The 14,582-nt window shown below is 20.8% G+C and overlaps 1 protein-coding gene across 2 annotated transcripts in view; it reads left to right on the forward strand.

Annotated features, from left to right (window-relative positions):
• The window catches only part of LOC122511686 (RNA-binding protein fusilli-like), a 111,295-nt gene extending 106,209 nt beyond the window's left edge, over window positions 1-5,086 (forward strand). For both annotated transcript variants that reach the window (XM_043627096.1, XM_043627102.1), the window contains 2 exons: window positions 964-1,163; window positions 4,499-5,086. In XM_043627096.1, coding sequence (XP_043483031.1) covers window positions 964-1,163; window positions 4,499-4,666 — 368 coding nt within the window. In that variant the 3' untranslated portion in view covers window positions 4,667-5,086. The remainder of the gene's footprint in view (window positions 1-963; window positions 1,164-4,498) is intronic.
• Window positions 5,087-14,582: the final 9,496 nt, after the last annotated feature.

Here is a 14,582-nt window from a genome sequence, read left to right on the forward strand (position 1 = left end):
TGTTTTTGGTAATTTGGCGTCGGGGCAAAAAAGAGGAAAAAAAGAGAAAAAGAAGCAAAAGGTGGTGCAACGTGTACGTACAAATTTACTAAGTACTTTGTTACAATGGTGCAGTGTCAATATTGCGATTTGGTAGCGGGACTTCTACGTACAAATACTAACTTCTGTGCTTCCAGGTAGGCCAAGTCAATCATTATTCCAAAACTGACAAGGATTCACCAGCCTTCATTTTTTTATTTATTTATTTTTTTTCTAGAAATATTTATTCCTTTATTGCTTTTATTTTCAGAATCCACTCTATTTTCCTCGCTTTTTTTCGAATTTTAACATTTAAAAATTGAAGCATAATTTTTCAAAAAACTGCAATTTTTTTTTTGAAAATAAAATTGAAAAAATTTGAAAAAAATCTAAATATTTTTTTTTTTTTTGAAAAAGGTTTGCGTTTCCTTGTCAGGAGTACAATATATCATGTGGTCTAAAACTCTCTTATTAATTTCAAACTTTAAACAAGGGTTTATTTTTTCATATTTATGTTATTCTGTTAAAAGTGTGAAAAACGGGGATTTTCTGGTTTTCCTCGAGTCACGGGAAATGTAACGGAAATATTTTTATTTTGAAATAAGTAGTTTTTGAATTTATTACTTTTTTTTTGTACATATATATCATTTGGGTTCTATGTTAATTTGGCTATTGGTGTTTTTCACGTATGCAAAATTAACTTTCTACTGGTGTCACAATTATTCCGTTTCGAAACACTTTATTAACTCTTTATTGTGTCCTCCCCATCAATATTCATCAAAAGTCAAATATTCATCCTGTAAAGAAAAAAAAACAAAAAAAAATAATAATTGAATTTTATTTTCCGACAATATTTGGAGAACTACTGACAAAAATGAATTGAAATTTGTAATAATGATGAATATATAATTATACAGTTGTTGCATTAATATTTTATTTCACCAGGAAATCCGATAATACAGCAACAGCAAATCACTACAGGAGCGATGTATCCGCCTCCAGCTGGGATTGCAACTCCATTTCCACCACCGACATATTCGCAAATTTTCTACTGGCCCCATCCTTCACCGCCAGTCAGTCCAACAAATTACTATAATCACGCTAGCGTTGGTAACCTCTCGGCGATACCGCAACAGGCGACTCTTGTAAGTTTTCATTTCGTTAAATTCAACAACATTCTCTTCTCTTCTCTCCTCTTCTTTTTCCATTTATTTATTTCTTTATTTTTTTTTGCTTAATTTAAAGAAAAGTGGTTTTTAATTTTTATTCTGAAAAATGTAATTATTAGTACTATTTCAGAGTTGCAAGAAAAATTTAATTTTGTTTTTCCCTGATTTTTCTCTGATTTACAGACAAAATTTTTACTTTTTCCCTAAAGCTAAAGAAAATTTTGATTCACTCTAAAAATTATTAGATACTCAAAAAAAGGTTCTATTAAATTTATTTACGAATTTTTTTAATTGGAAAATTATTCGAAAACATCAATAACTTCTTCTTTAAATCATTATTATTTAATCATTATTATTTTTTCCATAGGAATTATTTTTCCATAGGATTTTCAAAAATTTCAAATTTAAACCTTTTTGAAATAAAACAACTTCTAAGAATATTTATTTTTATCATAAAATATGACCGAATAATAAAATCATGACTTTATATTATAAAAACATTGTTACTTCAACTTTTTCAAAATTATTTTCATCATTTCAATTCAATTATTATTTTCTACAATTTTTAACTAAAATTCTTCATTAAATCAATTATTTTTAGGAATTTTTGAAAAAGTTTTTCGAGAATTTTCAAATCCATTTGTTTGCAATTGAATTTTATGAAATTACTATTATTCGGAAATTCTTCAATTAAATATATTGTTAGAAAATAAAAACCTCAAAAAATCTATATTAATAATTGTTGTTTGTGTTGAAAATAATTTAATTCTTGGAAAGATTTTTATTAAAATTCTGTAAAATAATTGAACTGTTTTTAAAGAATTTATTTCAATATTCTTGAAAATAATGAAGTTTTTTTTTTTTGATAATTTTAAATGAAAATTTTAAAAGCAATTGAACTTTATGAAGAATTCAATTATTTTCAGTAATTGTAATAAAATTCTTTGCCAAAAAGTAAATTTATAAATAATAAAAATCTTCGTAAAAAATTTAATTATTTTTATATAAATAATAAAATTCTCATGAGGATTTCACTTATTTTCAAAACAATTTTTAATTGATTTCTTCGAAAATTTCAATTATTTTTAAAAATCTTGTAAAAACTCTTCGAAAAAATTCAATTATTTTAAAAAATTATTGAAATTTTCACAGGAGTTCAATTATTTAAAAAACTTTTAATAAAAATTCAATTCAAGAATTAAATTATTTTCACAAATAATGAAATTTTCGTTGGAATAAAATTATTTTAAATACAATTTTAATTGAATTGCAGGGAAAATTAAATTATTTTTAAATTCTTCGAAAGAGTTCAATAAATAAAAGAACATCAATAAATAGTAAATTTTTTACATGAATTCAATTATTTTAGAAACAATTTCAATAAAATTCTTCTCAAAAATTCACTTATTTTTTTAAATTTTGCAAAAATTCAATTATTTGTAGAAATAATAAATTTTTTCGCAGGGATTCAATTATTTAAAAAAGTTTTAAGAAAATTCTATTCAAGAATTCAATTATTTTCAGAAATAATTAAATTGTCGATGTACTTTTTAAAATAATTTTAAATTGAAAATGTTGAAAATAATTGAAATTTACAAAGAATTTTTATTAAAAACTTTTGAGAACAATTGAATTGTTTAGAAAAATTTTATTACAATTTTCAAAAACAATTCTACCTTTTAGAGAGATTTTATGAAAACTGTCTTGAATATAATTGAATTTTTTCCTAGAAATTTTATTAAAATTGTATTGAAAATGATTGAATTTTTCAGAAAAATTTTATTATTTACAAAAATAATTGAATTCTTGACAGGAATTTTACAATTCATCAAAATAATTGAATTGTTTCGAAGAACTGTATCTGCATTTGTGAAAGTAATTGAATTTTTTGAAGGAATTTTAATAATTATTTTGAAAATAATTATTTTTTTAAAAGAAATTGAGGCTCCGGATCTTAAAAGGGCACTTTCAGCATTGACTTTAAATGGTAAAAGTGCCCTTTTAAGATCCGGAGCCTCAATTTGAAATTCAGCAACGCGTTTTATTATTTATGAAAATAATTGAATTCTTAGAAAGAATTTTTTTCATAAATTTTTAAATAATTAAATTTCAGAGAAAATTTGTATTGTTTGTGAAAATAATAAAATTTTTGTGACAACAATGAATTAAATAAACGACATTTTCGAATTTTTTTCAGTTCAATAATAAAAACAATATTTAATTGTTTTAAAAAATTGTTGATAAAGCTCTTTATAAAAATTAAATTTAAAGAAATATTCAATTATTCAATAACTTATTTATTTTTGTATTTAAATAATTGAATTTTCGTAGAATTTTCTGAAAAAAATTTGATTTAAAATTGAATTTCATTTAAAATTTTAGTTGATAATTGAATATTACAAGCGTTATAGGGTGAATTTTTAAAATTGATTAAATTTCAAAAGATTTTTTGAATTGAAATCTTTGAAAAGTTTTATTGTTGTTGAAGTGAAACAATATTTAAATTTTTACTTCGAAATAAAATGTTTAAAGTTTTGAATAATTTTATTTAAAAATTTCAACAACAAAAATTGATTGAATTTTGGAAGAATTAGAGTTTTAATTTTCAGATATTGTTAAATTTTAAATCATATTAAAGTAGGTATTAAATCATTTAAAATATTGTAACTCCTGGTGGAAAAATAAATGAGTATTTAAATATTTATTCAACAAAAATTATTCAAAGTTTTGAATGAAATTTAATTTGAAAATTATGAAAAAAATTCGTTTTTTGTAATTATTTGTATTTTTTCTACTTTTAAAAATTATTTTTAAATAGATAAGTTTCATCGTATCTTTGAAGAATTTTAAATTAAAAATTTAGAAAATTATTGAATTTTGTAAAAATTAAGAATTGAAGTTATTTGCCGAATAAGAAATAACGTAAATATTTTTTATGAAAATTAGAAAGAAGTTTGGAAAATAGAATGCAGAACTAAATTTTCGGCCTTAAAGCATGATCCACAAGTTTTGAACTTTCAAATGAACGAATTATCTTTTTTTTATAAATGTTTTCGCAAATTGATGATTGTAATAAAAATAAGAAACTTAAATTTTACATTTTATCTTTTTTGACAGCAAGGTAAAATCTTAAAGGTAACTTAATTAACTAAATTAATTAATTAATTAACTTAATTATCTAGCGCAAAGTCTGCTTTTATAAAAAAAAGTTTAAAATACAGAAGTCAAGTCGAATTTTAATTTGTTTATTGTATACAGATATGAAAAACTTGTCTTTTCTCAGTAGATGATAATTTCTGTTTATTTTACAGTTGACGCCTGCCGAATGCCTTCAATCTCCATCGGAGACGCAATTGGAGTTGATTCCACCGCTAGGAATTGGCAAACATCAGATTCCGGTGTCCGGTAGTACACTGTACCTTCTAAATTTACATTTCACCAAGCACCATGCGACTAGTACAACATTGAATTGTACATAGTTTCTCACATATATGTATTTATATGTGTGTATGTTTATGCGGCTTGAAACCGGTTCGATGCCGTACAAGTCAATGCCTTGCCTCACCTGAAAGTCACTTTGTGTGATCTTGTTTCCCTTCTTATTTTTCTTCCCATGGACGTCGCCAAAGGGAGTCCCTTTGGAGTTTAACCGAACACGAAAGTCAGCAGGTGCTGGTCGCCAAACGACTAGAAATTCTTTAAAAAAAGGTCAACAAAAAATTGTCCTTTTTTTTAATAATGAAAAATAATACAGTCACTGTATTTATCCGACCAGAAATTAGGAAATCTCAAATGCGAAAGCAAACTGAAACTTAAAATTAAAACTGAAAATAAAAACTGAAAATTAAAATTAAATTGAAAATAAAAACTGAAAATTAAATTTTAATTGATAATTAAAACTAAAAATTAAATTGAAAATGAAAACTAGAAATTGAAAGTTGGAAATAAAAACTAAAAATTGAAAATAAAAACTGAAAATTGAAAATAAGAACAAAAAATAAAAATCGAAAATATAAAATTAAAATTAAAATTAGTTTTTAAGGCAATTAAATTGCGAAAAGATGAAATAATAGTTTCATCTCAATTTCCTAAAAAGGAGTATTTCCAAAAAAAAAATTTCAAAAATGAAGAATTATGAAAATTTAATTAGTAAAAATTATTGAAAATTTCTTGAAATTGTTGTCGCATTTGAGATTTTCTTTTTCTCTATTGAAACGAAAACTCCTGCTATCTTGTAGTTGAAAAGAAGCTCTTGTAGTCTTCGACGTGCTCACGAACGACACGTTCCTTCTAGTCTAGAGACAGAGCCAGCTTATCGTATATATACGCATATATTTGCAATATTTTATTTTCAATGATAGAGCTGCTCTTTTTGACCGCATAATTTCGACCTGCAAATAACAGATTATTTTCCCAGTACATTCCATCGCAGATTTAAAAAAAAAATCCAAGATTTCTCATTTTCTTGAATTTCATTTTATCAAAGTTTTTTTTCCAGAAAAGAAAAATTTTATTAATTTTAATTTGATTTATTTTTTATTTTATACTTTCTTAAAACACGACAGAAATTTTGTCAATACTTTCAAAATTTCCATTGGTTTTTTATCTAATTCACAATCAAAAAAATTGAGAATTGTTTTATTGTAAATTAAAATATTTTTGAATTGAAATGTTTTTTAATTGAATTATTTTTTAATTAAAATGTTAATTTTTTAATTTAAATACTTTTAATTTCAGATGTTTTTTAATTGGAATATTTTTTAATTCGAGTATTTTTTTAACCCAATTATTTTTTAATTGATATATTTTTCAATTACAATATTTTAGTATTTTTTATATTCTTGCACGGAGAGAAAAATCAATCGTTTATAGCATGAATGCTTTGTATTTTAAAAGTATGAAATGTTAGTATACTATGACTGCAAGAAAGTATACTGCGATTGCAAGAATCCTATGCTTTTTCGGTATTAGACCCTTGCAACTGGCTATTAGGCCACGCCCAGAGCCTGGGCCGACCAATCACATTGCAGAAAACTTTTACCGAAATCGCATAGGTTTCTTGCAATCGTAGTATGAAGAACTTCATGCTAAAAAGCCCAGATATTTCTCTCCGTGTGAGTTGAAATGTTTTTTAATTCAAGTATTTTTTAATCCGAATTTTTTGTAATTCAAGTATTTTTTATTCCAAATATTTTTTAATTGATTTATTTTTCAAGGAAAATATTTTTAAATTCAAATATTTTTAAATTAAAATGTTTTTAAATTTAAATATTTTTGAGTTAAAATGTTTTTTAATTGGAACAGTTTTGTAACTCAAGTATTTTTCAATCCAAATATTTTTTAATTCAAGTATTTTTAATCCAAATATTTTTTAATTTATATTTTTCAATTAGAATTTTTTTTGAGTTAAAATGTTTTTAAATTCAAATATTTTTTAATTAAAATGTTTTAGAACTAAAATATTTTTGTATGAAAATATCATTTAATTAAAATATTTTTTAATTTGAATATTTTTTAATTCAAGTATTTTTAATCCAAATATTTTTTAATTGATATGTTTTTCAATTCGAATTTTTTTTTTTTTTGAGTTAAAATGTTTTTAAATTCAAATATTTTTTTAATTAAAATGTTTTAGAACTAAAATATTTGTTAATTAAAATATCTTTTAATTAAATTATTTTTTAATTCAATTATTTTTGAATTTACATATTCTTTAATATTTTGTTTTTGTTTTTATCAAATTAATAAATTGACAGGAAAGAATTTTTTTCTCAAATTGAACCGAAAAAATTTCGTCACCAAAAATAACAAATCCTAAATTTAACAGGAAAGAATTTTGAAAATTGAAAAACAAAATGAAAAAAAATTTGAAATTTAGAAAATGAAACAAATATTGAGTGTGAAATAAACTAATTTCATCTTTTTCTTGTAGAAAAAAAAGACAAACAAACTGTTAGCAGGAAATTTTCCTTTCGCACAGGAATATAATTATATAATGAATATAATGAATATAATGAAAAAAAAATAGTCCAAAGTCGATAATAAAAGACACCGAATTAAAAAAAATAATCTATTATAATTATTATTATTATTATTTTAAATCATGTATGTATATCTTATTGTTATGAATATCAACGCGCGTTCATAATGTGTATAGTGAAGCAATTTTTATTTCTTCTTTACTTCTCAAAAAAACTAATATAGAAATCGCTTTGAAAAAAAAGTAAAATAAAATTCCGTTTCATAAAGACGGAAGCATAATATTAACTTGACGCAAATTACAACAGCAAATATCACAACAGTCTTCCGTTCAGTGTTTTTCAATTTCAAATTGAAATTTTTCTCCGTTTTGCTTTTATATATACATAATATGACAAAATGTAGTAAAGACTGTGTACTTTTTTAGGGAAGTACATTCGCGATAATTAGATTTCTTTCTCTTGAAATTTTTGATATTATTTCCGTGAATTAATGTAATTATTTTCTTTTCTTTTTGATAATTTTAGCAAAACATTACTTAGTAATTTATTTATTTATTTCAATATACAATAAATGTTCAATATAAATTTACAAGTATTTTTTGGATTTTTTCCTAATTTATTAAAATTTATAAAAAATTTATTATTTTTATAAATTTTTTTCTACAAAATTATATAAAATTCATTATTTATACAAATTATATAAATTTTTGTATTTGAAATTTTAATAATTTAATAAGAAATTAATATTTAATGCTAAATTTTAATAATTTAATTTTTTAGGTACAAATTAGATTTTTCTTTTATGTAAAATTTAAATCTATTTGTATTAATTCTTTTTAGAAAAAATTCATTATTTATAGAAATTATAGAAATTTTTAATAGTTTATTAATAAATTAATATTTAGCTTATGTAAATTTTTAATAATTTAATTTTCTACAAATTTATTATATACAATTTATACAAAATTTATTATCTATAAAGTTTTTTTTACAAAAAATTCATTGTTGGTATGAATAATATAAATTCTCTTGAAGAAAATTTATATGAAATTTTTTTTTCTAAATATATAAATATATTTTATAAATTGAAAATAAGTTATAAGAAAAAAATTAAATTTAAAATAAAATTTTCAGTTTAGAAAAGAATCAAAAATTCCATTTGTTTGTTGAAATGAATTTCAAAAACGAGAGAAAAGAAGTCAAACGTTTTATAAACGAATTATATTTATTAAAAATATTAAAAATCAAATTATGCGTTTTGTGAAATAATTCTAAATTTCAGAAAAAAGAATTTTAATTTTTAGACTACGATGTTTTCTTTTATACGAAAATTTTATTTTTTAGTGAATTTTTTGAAAAAATTGATCGCTATTTGATCTAAACACACCTTTATTTGGTAGAAGTCAACAGGTGCAATTTTCTTTTTTTTTTAATAATTTTTTTATATTAATATTCACATAGTGATAGGAATAATAATATGAATAAAAATGTGCAATACATGTCAGGCCGGATAATGAAACTGAAACGTGAAAAATAAGAAAAAAATAATTGTCATTTTTTTCTTCGTTTATTGCAATATAGAAAGATTGTGCATTATTGAATATATTTTTCACGTTTGAATGAAATTGTTTTATTTCTACATCCGGCAAGAATAATCTATGAAGAAATATTTAAATTATATATTAATATATTGTGTAGCGAATATATTTAGCTAGTGAAATTAAATTTGCAGTCTTTTGATCTTTGCTTTTATTTTCTTAATTTATTTGATTTTATCAAGAAACAAAGTAAAGGATCCATTACTGCCTCGTGTAGTTTTAATATATCTACTATATTATATTTTATATATTTCTTTAATTTCTTAGATTTAATTATCAAACTATATTTGATTTTATACAAAAAAAAACTATTTTATAAGATCTCTGTAATTTTGCAAATAAAAAAAAGTGATTTATTTTTAAACTACATATTTCAATCACAAAAAAATGATTTATTTGTCAAATTTAGAATTTAGTTTGAAAATTCGTAAAAATAAATCTGTCACTTCGGTTTATAAATATGAACTAAAAAATTAATTCGCAATAAAAGAAAATAATTTTTTATTTGAAGATTATTGAAGAAAAAAATTACAGATCTAGTTAATAAAATAGTTGCTATGAAATTAGTATAAATTAAAAAATAGTTATTTCCGTTTAGGGAAAAAAAATTGTCAAAAGCGCTCAACGAATGAATCGAAAGAAAAAATAATATTATAATATTTACTGAAAGTAGTTTTAATTATTGATCCGAGCGTGATAATTCAAAGTCGACGATTTTTGTGCAATTGTACTTTATTCCATACTTTAAAAAACATTCCGATATTAAAAAAAATAATAGATGTATGTTAAAATTCAAATTGTACTTCGTTACGTAAATATTTTTCCGTTCTTGATTTTATTAAGGAACGGGAAAATTTTTCCTTTTAATATTAAAATATGATTTAATATTAGTTATTAAAAAAAATCGAATGTAAATAAGAATGCCGCGAAAAAATTGATAGTCAATAATTTCTCTTTATTGATACGAATATTAAATAATTTTCCACTCAGCAAAATTAATACACTTTAAAGAAAATTAAAAATTAAAAAAATATTGAAAATATTGAAAATGAAAAAATATTGAAGAGGAAAAAAATATCGAAAATGAACAAAATTTTGTATTAAGATTTAAACTAAAAAATATTTTGTAAAAATTCTTTAAATTTAGGCGAAATTGAAACATTTTTCGATTCTTGTTTCAGAATAAACAATGTTTTCTGTGAACAAAATAATTTCGCTCCAAAATCTTTTTTTATGAAAAGAAAAAATAATTTTAAACACAATTAAGAAAAAGAAATATGTATTTTTTAAGTCTATTATATATTTATGTTTATGTCAATTTTGTTAGTTGACAATAATAAATATTGCGCAGCAAGGAATGCCTTCTTTCACAAGATTTAACATATCATAGAAAAATAGAAAAAGATTGTAGATATGTACGAATGTACATTTTATAATTAAATACAAAAATATATATATATTAGATATAATTCGTACTATATAGCAATGCTAAAAGAAAATAGTTAAGAAATTATAGTGTAATGTCATTTCTTGACGTGCTATTCAAATTTTTTGAATATTACTGTTTTTTTTTATATCTGTTATACAAAATAGAAAAGCAGAAAAATTATTACATCGATATCTATTATATTATATAAATAAATATGTATGTAATATTATATATGGATATTTAATTATTATGTTATGCCTATATATTAATATAATATATTAAATACTGTTTCGAAAAGAAATATCATTTTTATTTACAATTCCTCAAAAAAGAAAAATTCTCTAATTTTTTAATAACTTGAATTGCGACTGTTCAGGGAAATTATAGGGAAAATAAAATTGGATCAAGGAAATCAGGGAACTGTCAGGGAATTTTATCAAAAGTACTGGAAAAAAATTAAATTTTTAGAATTATTAAAAAAAAAAATCTTTTTGGTGTGGAAAACAATTTCGAAAAACTAGACTTCTCCTGAAATTTTTATTTTCCACTTTAAAAATATTTGAATTGCAAAGAAATTTTAAAATAATGTATTGATTTTTCTTATTTCTGTAAATAATTAAAATTAGTATAAATAATCAATTTATAGAATAACCTTTTTAAACACGTTATGAATTGTAATTAAAAAAGAAAAGATTTTAATTAAAAACTGTTGCAATTTGCAAAAATAATTTAATTTCAGAAGGTTTCGAACGTAAATTTTAGATAATTTCATTTTCTCTGGAGTAATTAACTAATAATTACATATTTATTTAAAAAATAATTTTGTTCAAAATTCTGGAAAAAGTGTGTTTGTAAGAAATTTTAAATCAATTTTTTCTAAATTCTTAAATATTTTTAAAAACTGTATTAAATAACTAGCAAATTTTAAGAGCAAAACGTGTAATACAAATGATTATTATTAGTATTCAAATTGAAATATTTATTGTTTCAAATAACTCAACTTACATTTTAGAATAATTCAAAATCTTTAAAATCAACTTATTAACTGTTTAACTAATTAACTAACTATTAATATTTTTTATTTCCAACACAATTTTAATATAAAAATTTCTCAATAGAAATGATTTAAACAAATTTTAATAAACTTCTTCTCAAGAATTCAATTATTTCACTAAATAAGAAAAATCTTTGCAAGAATTCAATTATTTTCAATACAATTTTAATAAAATTATTCTTGAGAAGATTCAACTATCTTTAAAAATTTTAATAAATTTTTTCGAAACAAATTATTTATAAAAAAATTTAAATAATACAATTAAATCAAAAATTAAAAAAAATTGATAAATAGAAGAAAGCTAAAATGTTTTAGATTAAAAAAAAATCTTCGCATGAATTCAATTATTTAAAAAAAGTAGTAAATAATAAGTACAATAAAATTTTAAATTTAAAAAAAAAAAATTATATTTTAAAAATTTTAATAAAATTCCTTGCAAGAATTCAATTACAAAAAATTTTGATAACATTCTTTGTAAGAATTCAATTATTTCCATTAATAAAAAAAATTTCTTTAAAAAATTCAATTCTTTTCATAAATAAGAAAATTCTTTGCAGGATAGTTAAGTTATTTTTAAAAATTGTAATTACTTGCAAAAAATTCAATTATTTAATTTTCTTCGCAGATATTCAATTATTTCGAAAAATTTTAATAAAATTTCTCAAAGAAATTAGTTTATTTTAAAAAACTTTAAACAAATTCACAAAATAATTCAATTATTTTTAAAAACTGGAATACAATTTTTCGCAATATTTCAATTATTTTCATAAATAATGAAATTTCTTCTCAGGAATTCTAATTTATTTCAATACAATTATAATTCATTTTTTCAAAAAATTTTAATTGCTTTAATAAAATATTTTTTATTAAAAAATTATTTAATTTTTCACTGGGATTTAATTATTTTTAAGGCAATTTAAATAAAATTTCTCGACTGAATTCAATTTTTTTTTAGATTCATGGCAGTAATTCAATTATTTCAAAAAAATGTAATAACATTTTTCTAATGAATTTAACTAATTTCAATACAAAATTAAAAATATTTCTGAAAAAATTTAATTATTTAAAAAAAAATATGTAATACAATTATTCGCAGAAATTCATTTCTTTTCAAAAAAATGTAATTAATTTTGACCTAATAATAATTCAATTATTTTCAAAACATTGTTAAAATAATTCTCGAATTCAATTATTTTTAATAAAATTTAACAAAATTATTCACAGAAATTTCATAATTTTCAAAAAAATTAAACAAATTTTTTCGAAAGAATTCAATTACTTTTAACAAAATTTAATATAAAATTATTCGCAGAAATAAGTTATTTATTTTCATAATATTTAATAAAATTCTTTGCAAGATTTAATTTTTTTTAATAAATAAATAAATTCTTCGTTGCAATTCAATTATAGTTTGTTATTGTAAAAATCATCTTTAAAGTTTCCAAATAGCGTCTAAAATAATTTAATTTCGAAATAATTACACAGTTAAAATTTCTGTTAATTAGTTAATTTTAAAATGGTAAAAATTTATCATTTTTTCAAAAATTCATAAAATATTATTAAAATTCTAATTTTTTGTTCTTTCAAATTATTTCAGTTTTGTTTTTTAAAGAATACTTAATTTTTACAAACAGGTAATTAAAATTTAGAAAATATAATTAAAATTTTCAAGAATTCGAAAAAAAATAATTGAATTCATTAATAATTTTACTTAAATTTTCCAAAGTATTGAATTTCACTACAAGTAATTTTATTTTTAAAATATAGAAAAAACACTCACAAAGTTTTAAATTAAATTCTTGTTTCTAAAAATTATCTTTTTTATTATATATAGTTGATTTATTATAAATCTCTTTTATTTTTTTTCGTAATTGAATTCCCCTTGAATTTTTGTTTGTAGAAATCAGAAAAAGTGTATTAAAAAAAAATAATAAAAACTCTTCAGTTGTTTGACATTTATAAAAGTTTATTAAACGTATCGCAGTTATAAAAATTATAATAATTTCTTTAATACATATTATTCTAATGTGCGTATGTGTACATATCATTGTCTAAATATTACATACATATGACAATTTTCACCACAAGTTCAAAGACAAACTTCCTTTCATTTTTTTAATACAAAGATTTTCTTTTTTATCAAAAATAATTCGACTTTAACCCCTTCAAGAATCCCCTCTTAAAGTTTTATCAAATATTGAAGAAAAAGAAAATCTTGTAAAAAAAACAAATTTTCAATACTTACTTAAAATCTATTTCGTTCAAATGAAGAAAAAAAAATCCCCAAATACTTACATTTTGGAAAAACTAAGATCTGTAGTTTTCCAAATGAATAGATTTTAAGAAATATTGAAAAATGTCTTTTGAACAATTTTCAATGGTAAATAAATTAAGTATAGTACCACAAAATTCTCGAGAAATTTCTATACAAACTTTTTATCAAACTATATATATATATATCGATTATAAAATTCGATCCTTAAAAATAGAAATCGCGACGGACTCGATACATCACTAAAAATTATTATGCTAGATGTGATTTCGTCATTTTATCAACTATGGACGGAGATTTATAATTAATTATTATTACACATATTTTACACACTCGCTAAGTAATTATATCACAACATTAAAAAAAAAATGATTCAACTAAAATTACCTATAAACGATTGGCAGTTTTTTTTTGTCTGCAATAATTACACGCGTCCAAGTTATTAATCTAAATTATAAATTATGAATTATGAATATTTTAAAATAGTAGACATTTTATAAAAATATATAAAAGAAAAAATGTACAAAATAGTTTTCCATATGCGCCAAATTTTTTTTTTTAAACTACACATAATTAATTAAAATTCGAACACATTTACAATATGAGAATGGGCAGCAGTAAATTTATCAAGTTAAATGAGAAAAAAAAACGTTAGAAATCAAGGCAAATGCCATTTTGTCAAGAAGACGTCAATTTTCGAAAAGACAAAAAAATCAATTTTATCCGATTGATGAATATGATTTTTGTCTTTTTTTTACCAAGAAAATTGATTTTTATTGCACATGCCTTTTTGGCCATAGGATTTGTAACGAATTTTAAAATTTATTTTCTGTTTTTTAACTCCGAAAAAGTTATTTTTAATTTTTAATATTTGAAAAGTGTTTTCTTAAAGTTTTTTTCTCAACTGTAAAACACTTTTTTGCAATTTTTTTTCAAAAACTTTTTCTAAATAAACAGTTGTGATATAAAATGAGATCATAGGGTATCTTAAACTATATGAATTACGCAGTTAATTTTTTTTTAGATCCTTGCGAGTAAATTTCGAGACAAATTTTTTTGAA

This window comes from Leptopilina heterotoma, unplaced genomic scaffold (genome assembly GCF_015476425.1).
Source record: "Leptopilina heterotoma isolate Lh14 unplaced genomic scaffold, ASM1547642v1 Lhet_121, whole genome shotgun sequence".
Classification (NCBI taxonomy): Eukaryota; Metazoa; Arthropoda; class Insecta; order Hymenoptera; family Figitidae; genus Leptopilina; species Leptopilina heterotoma.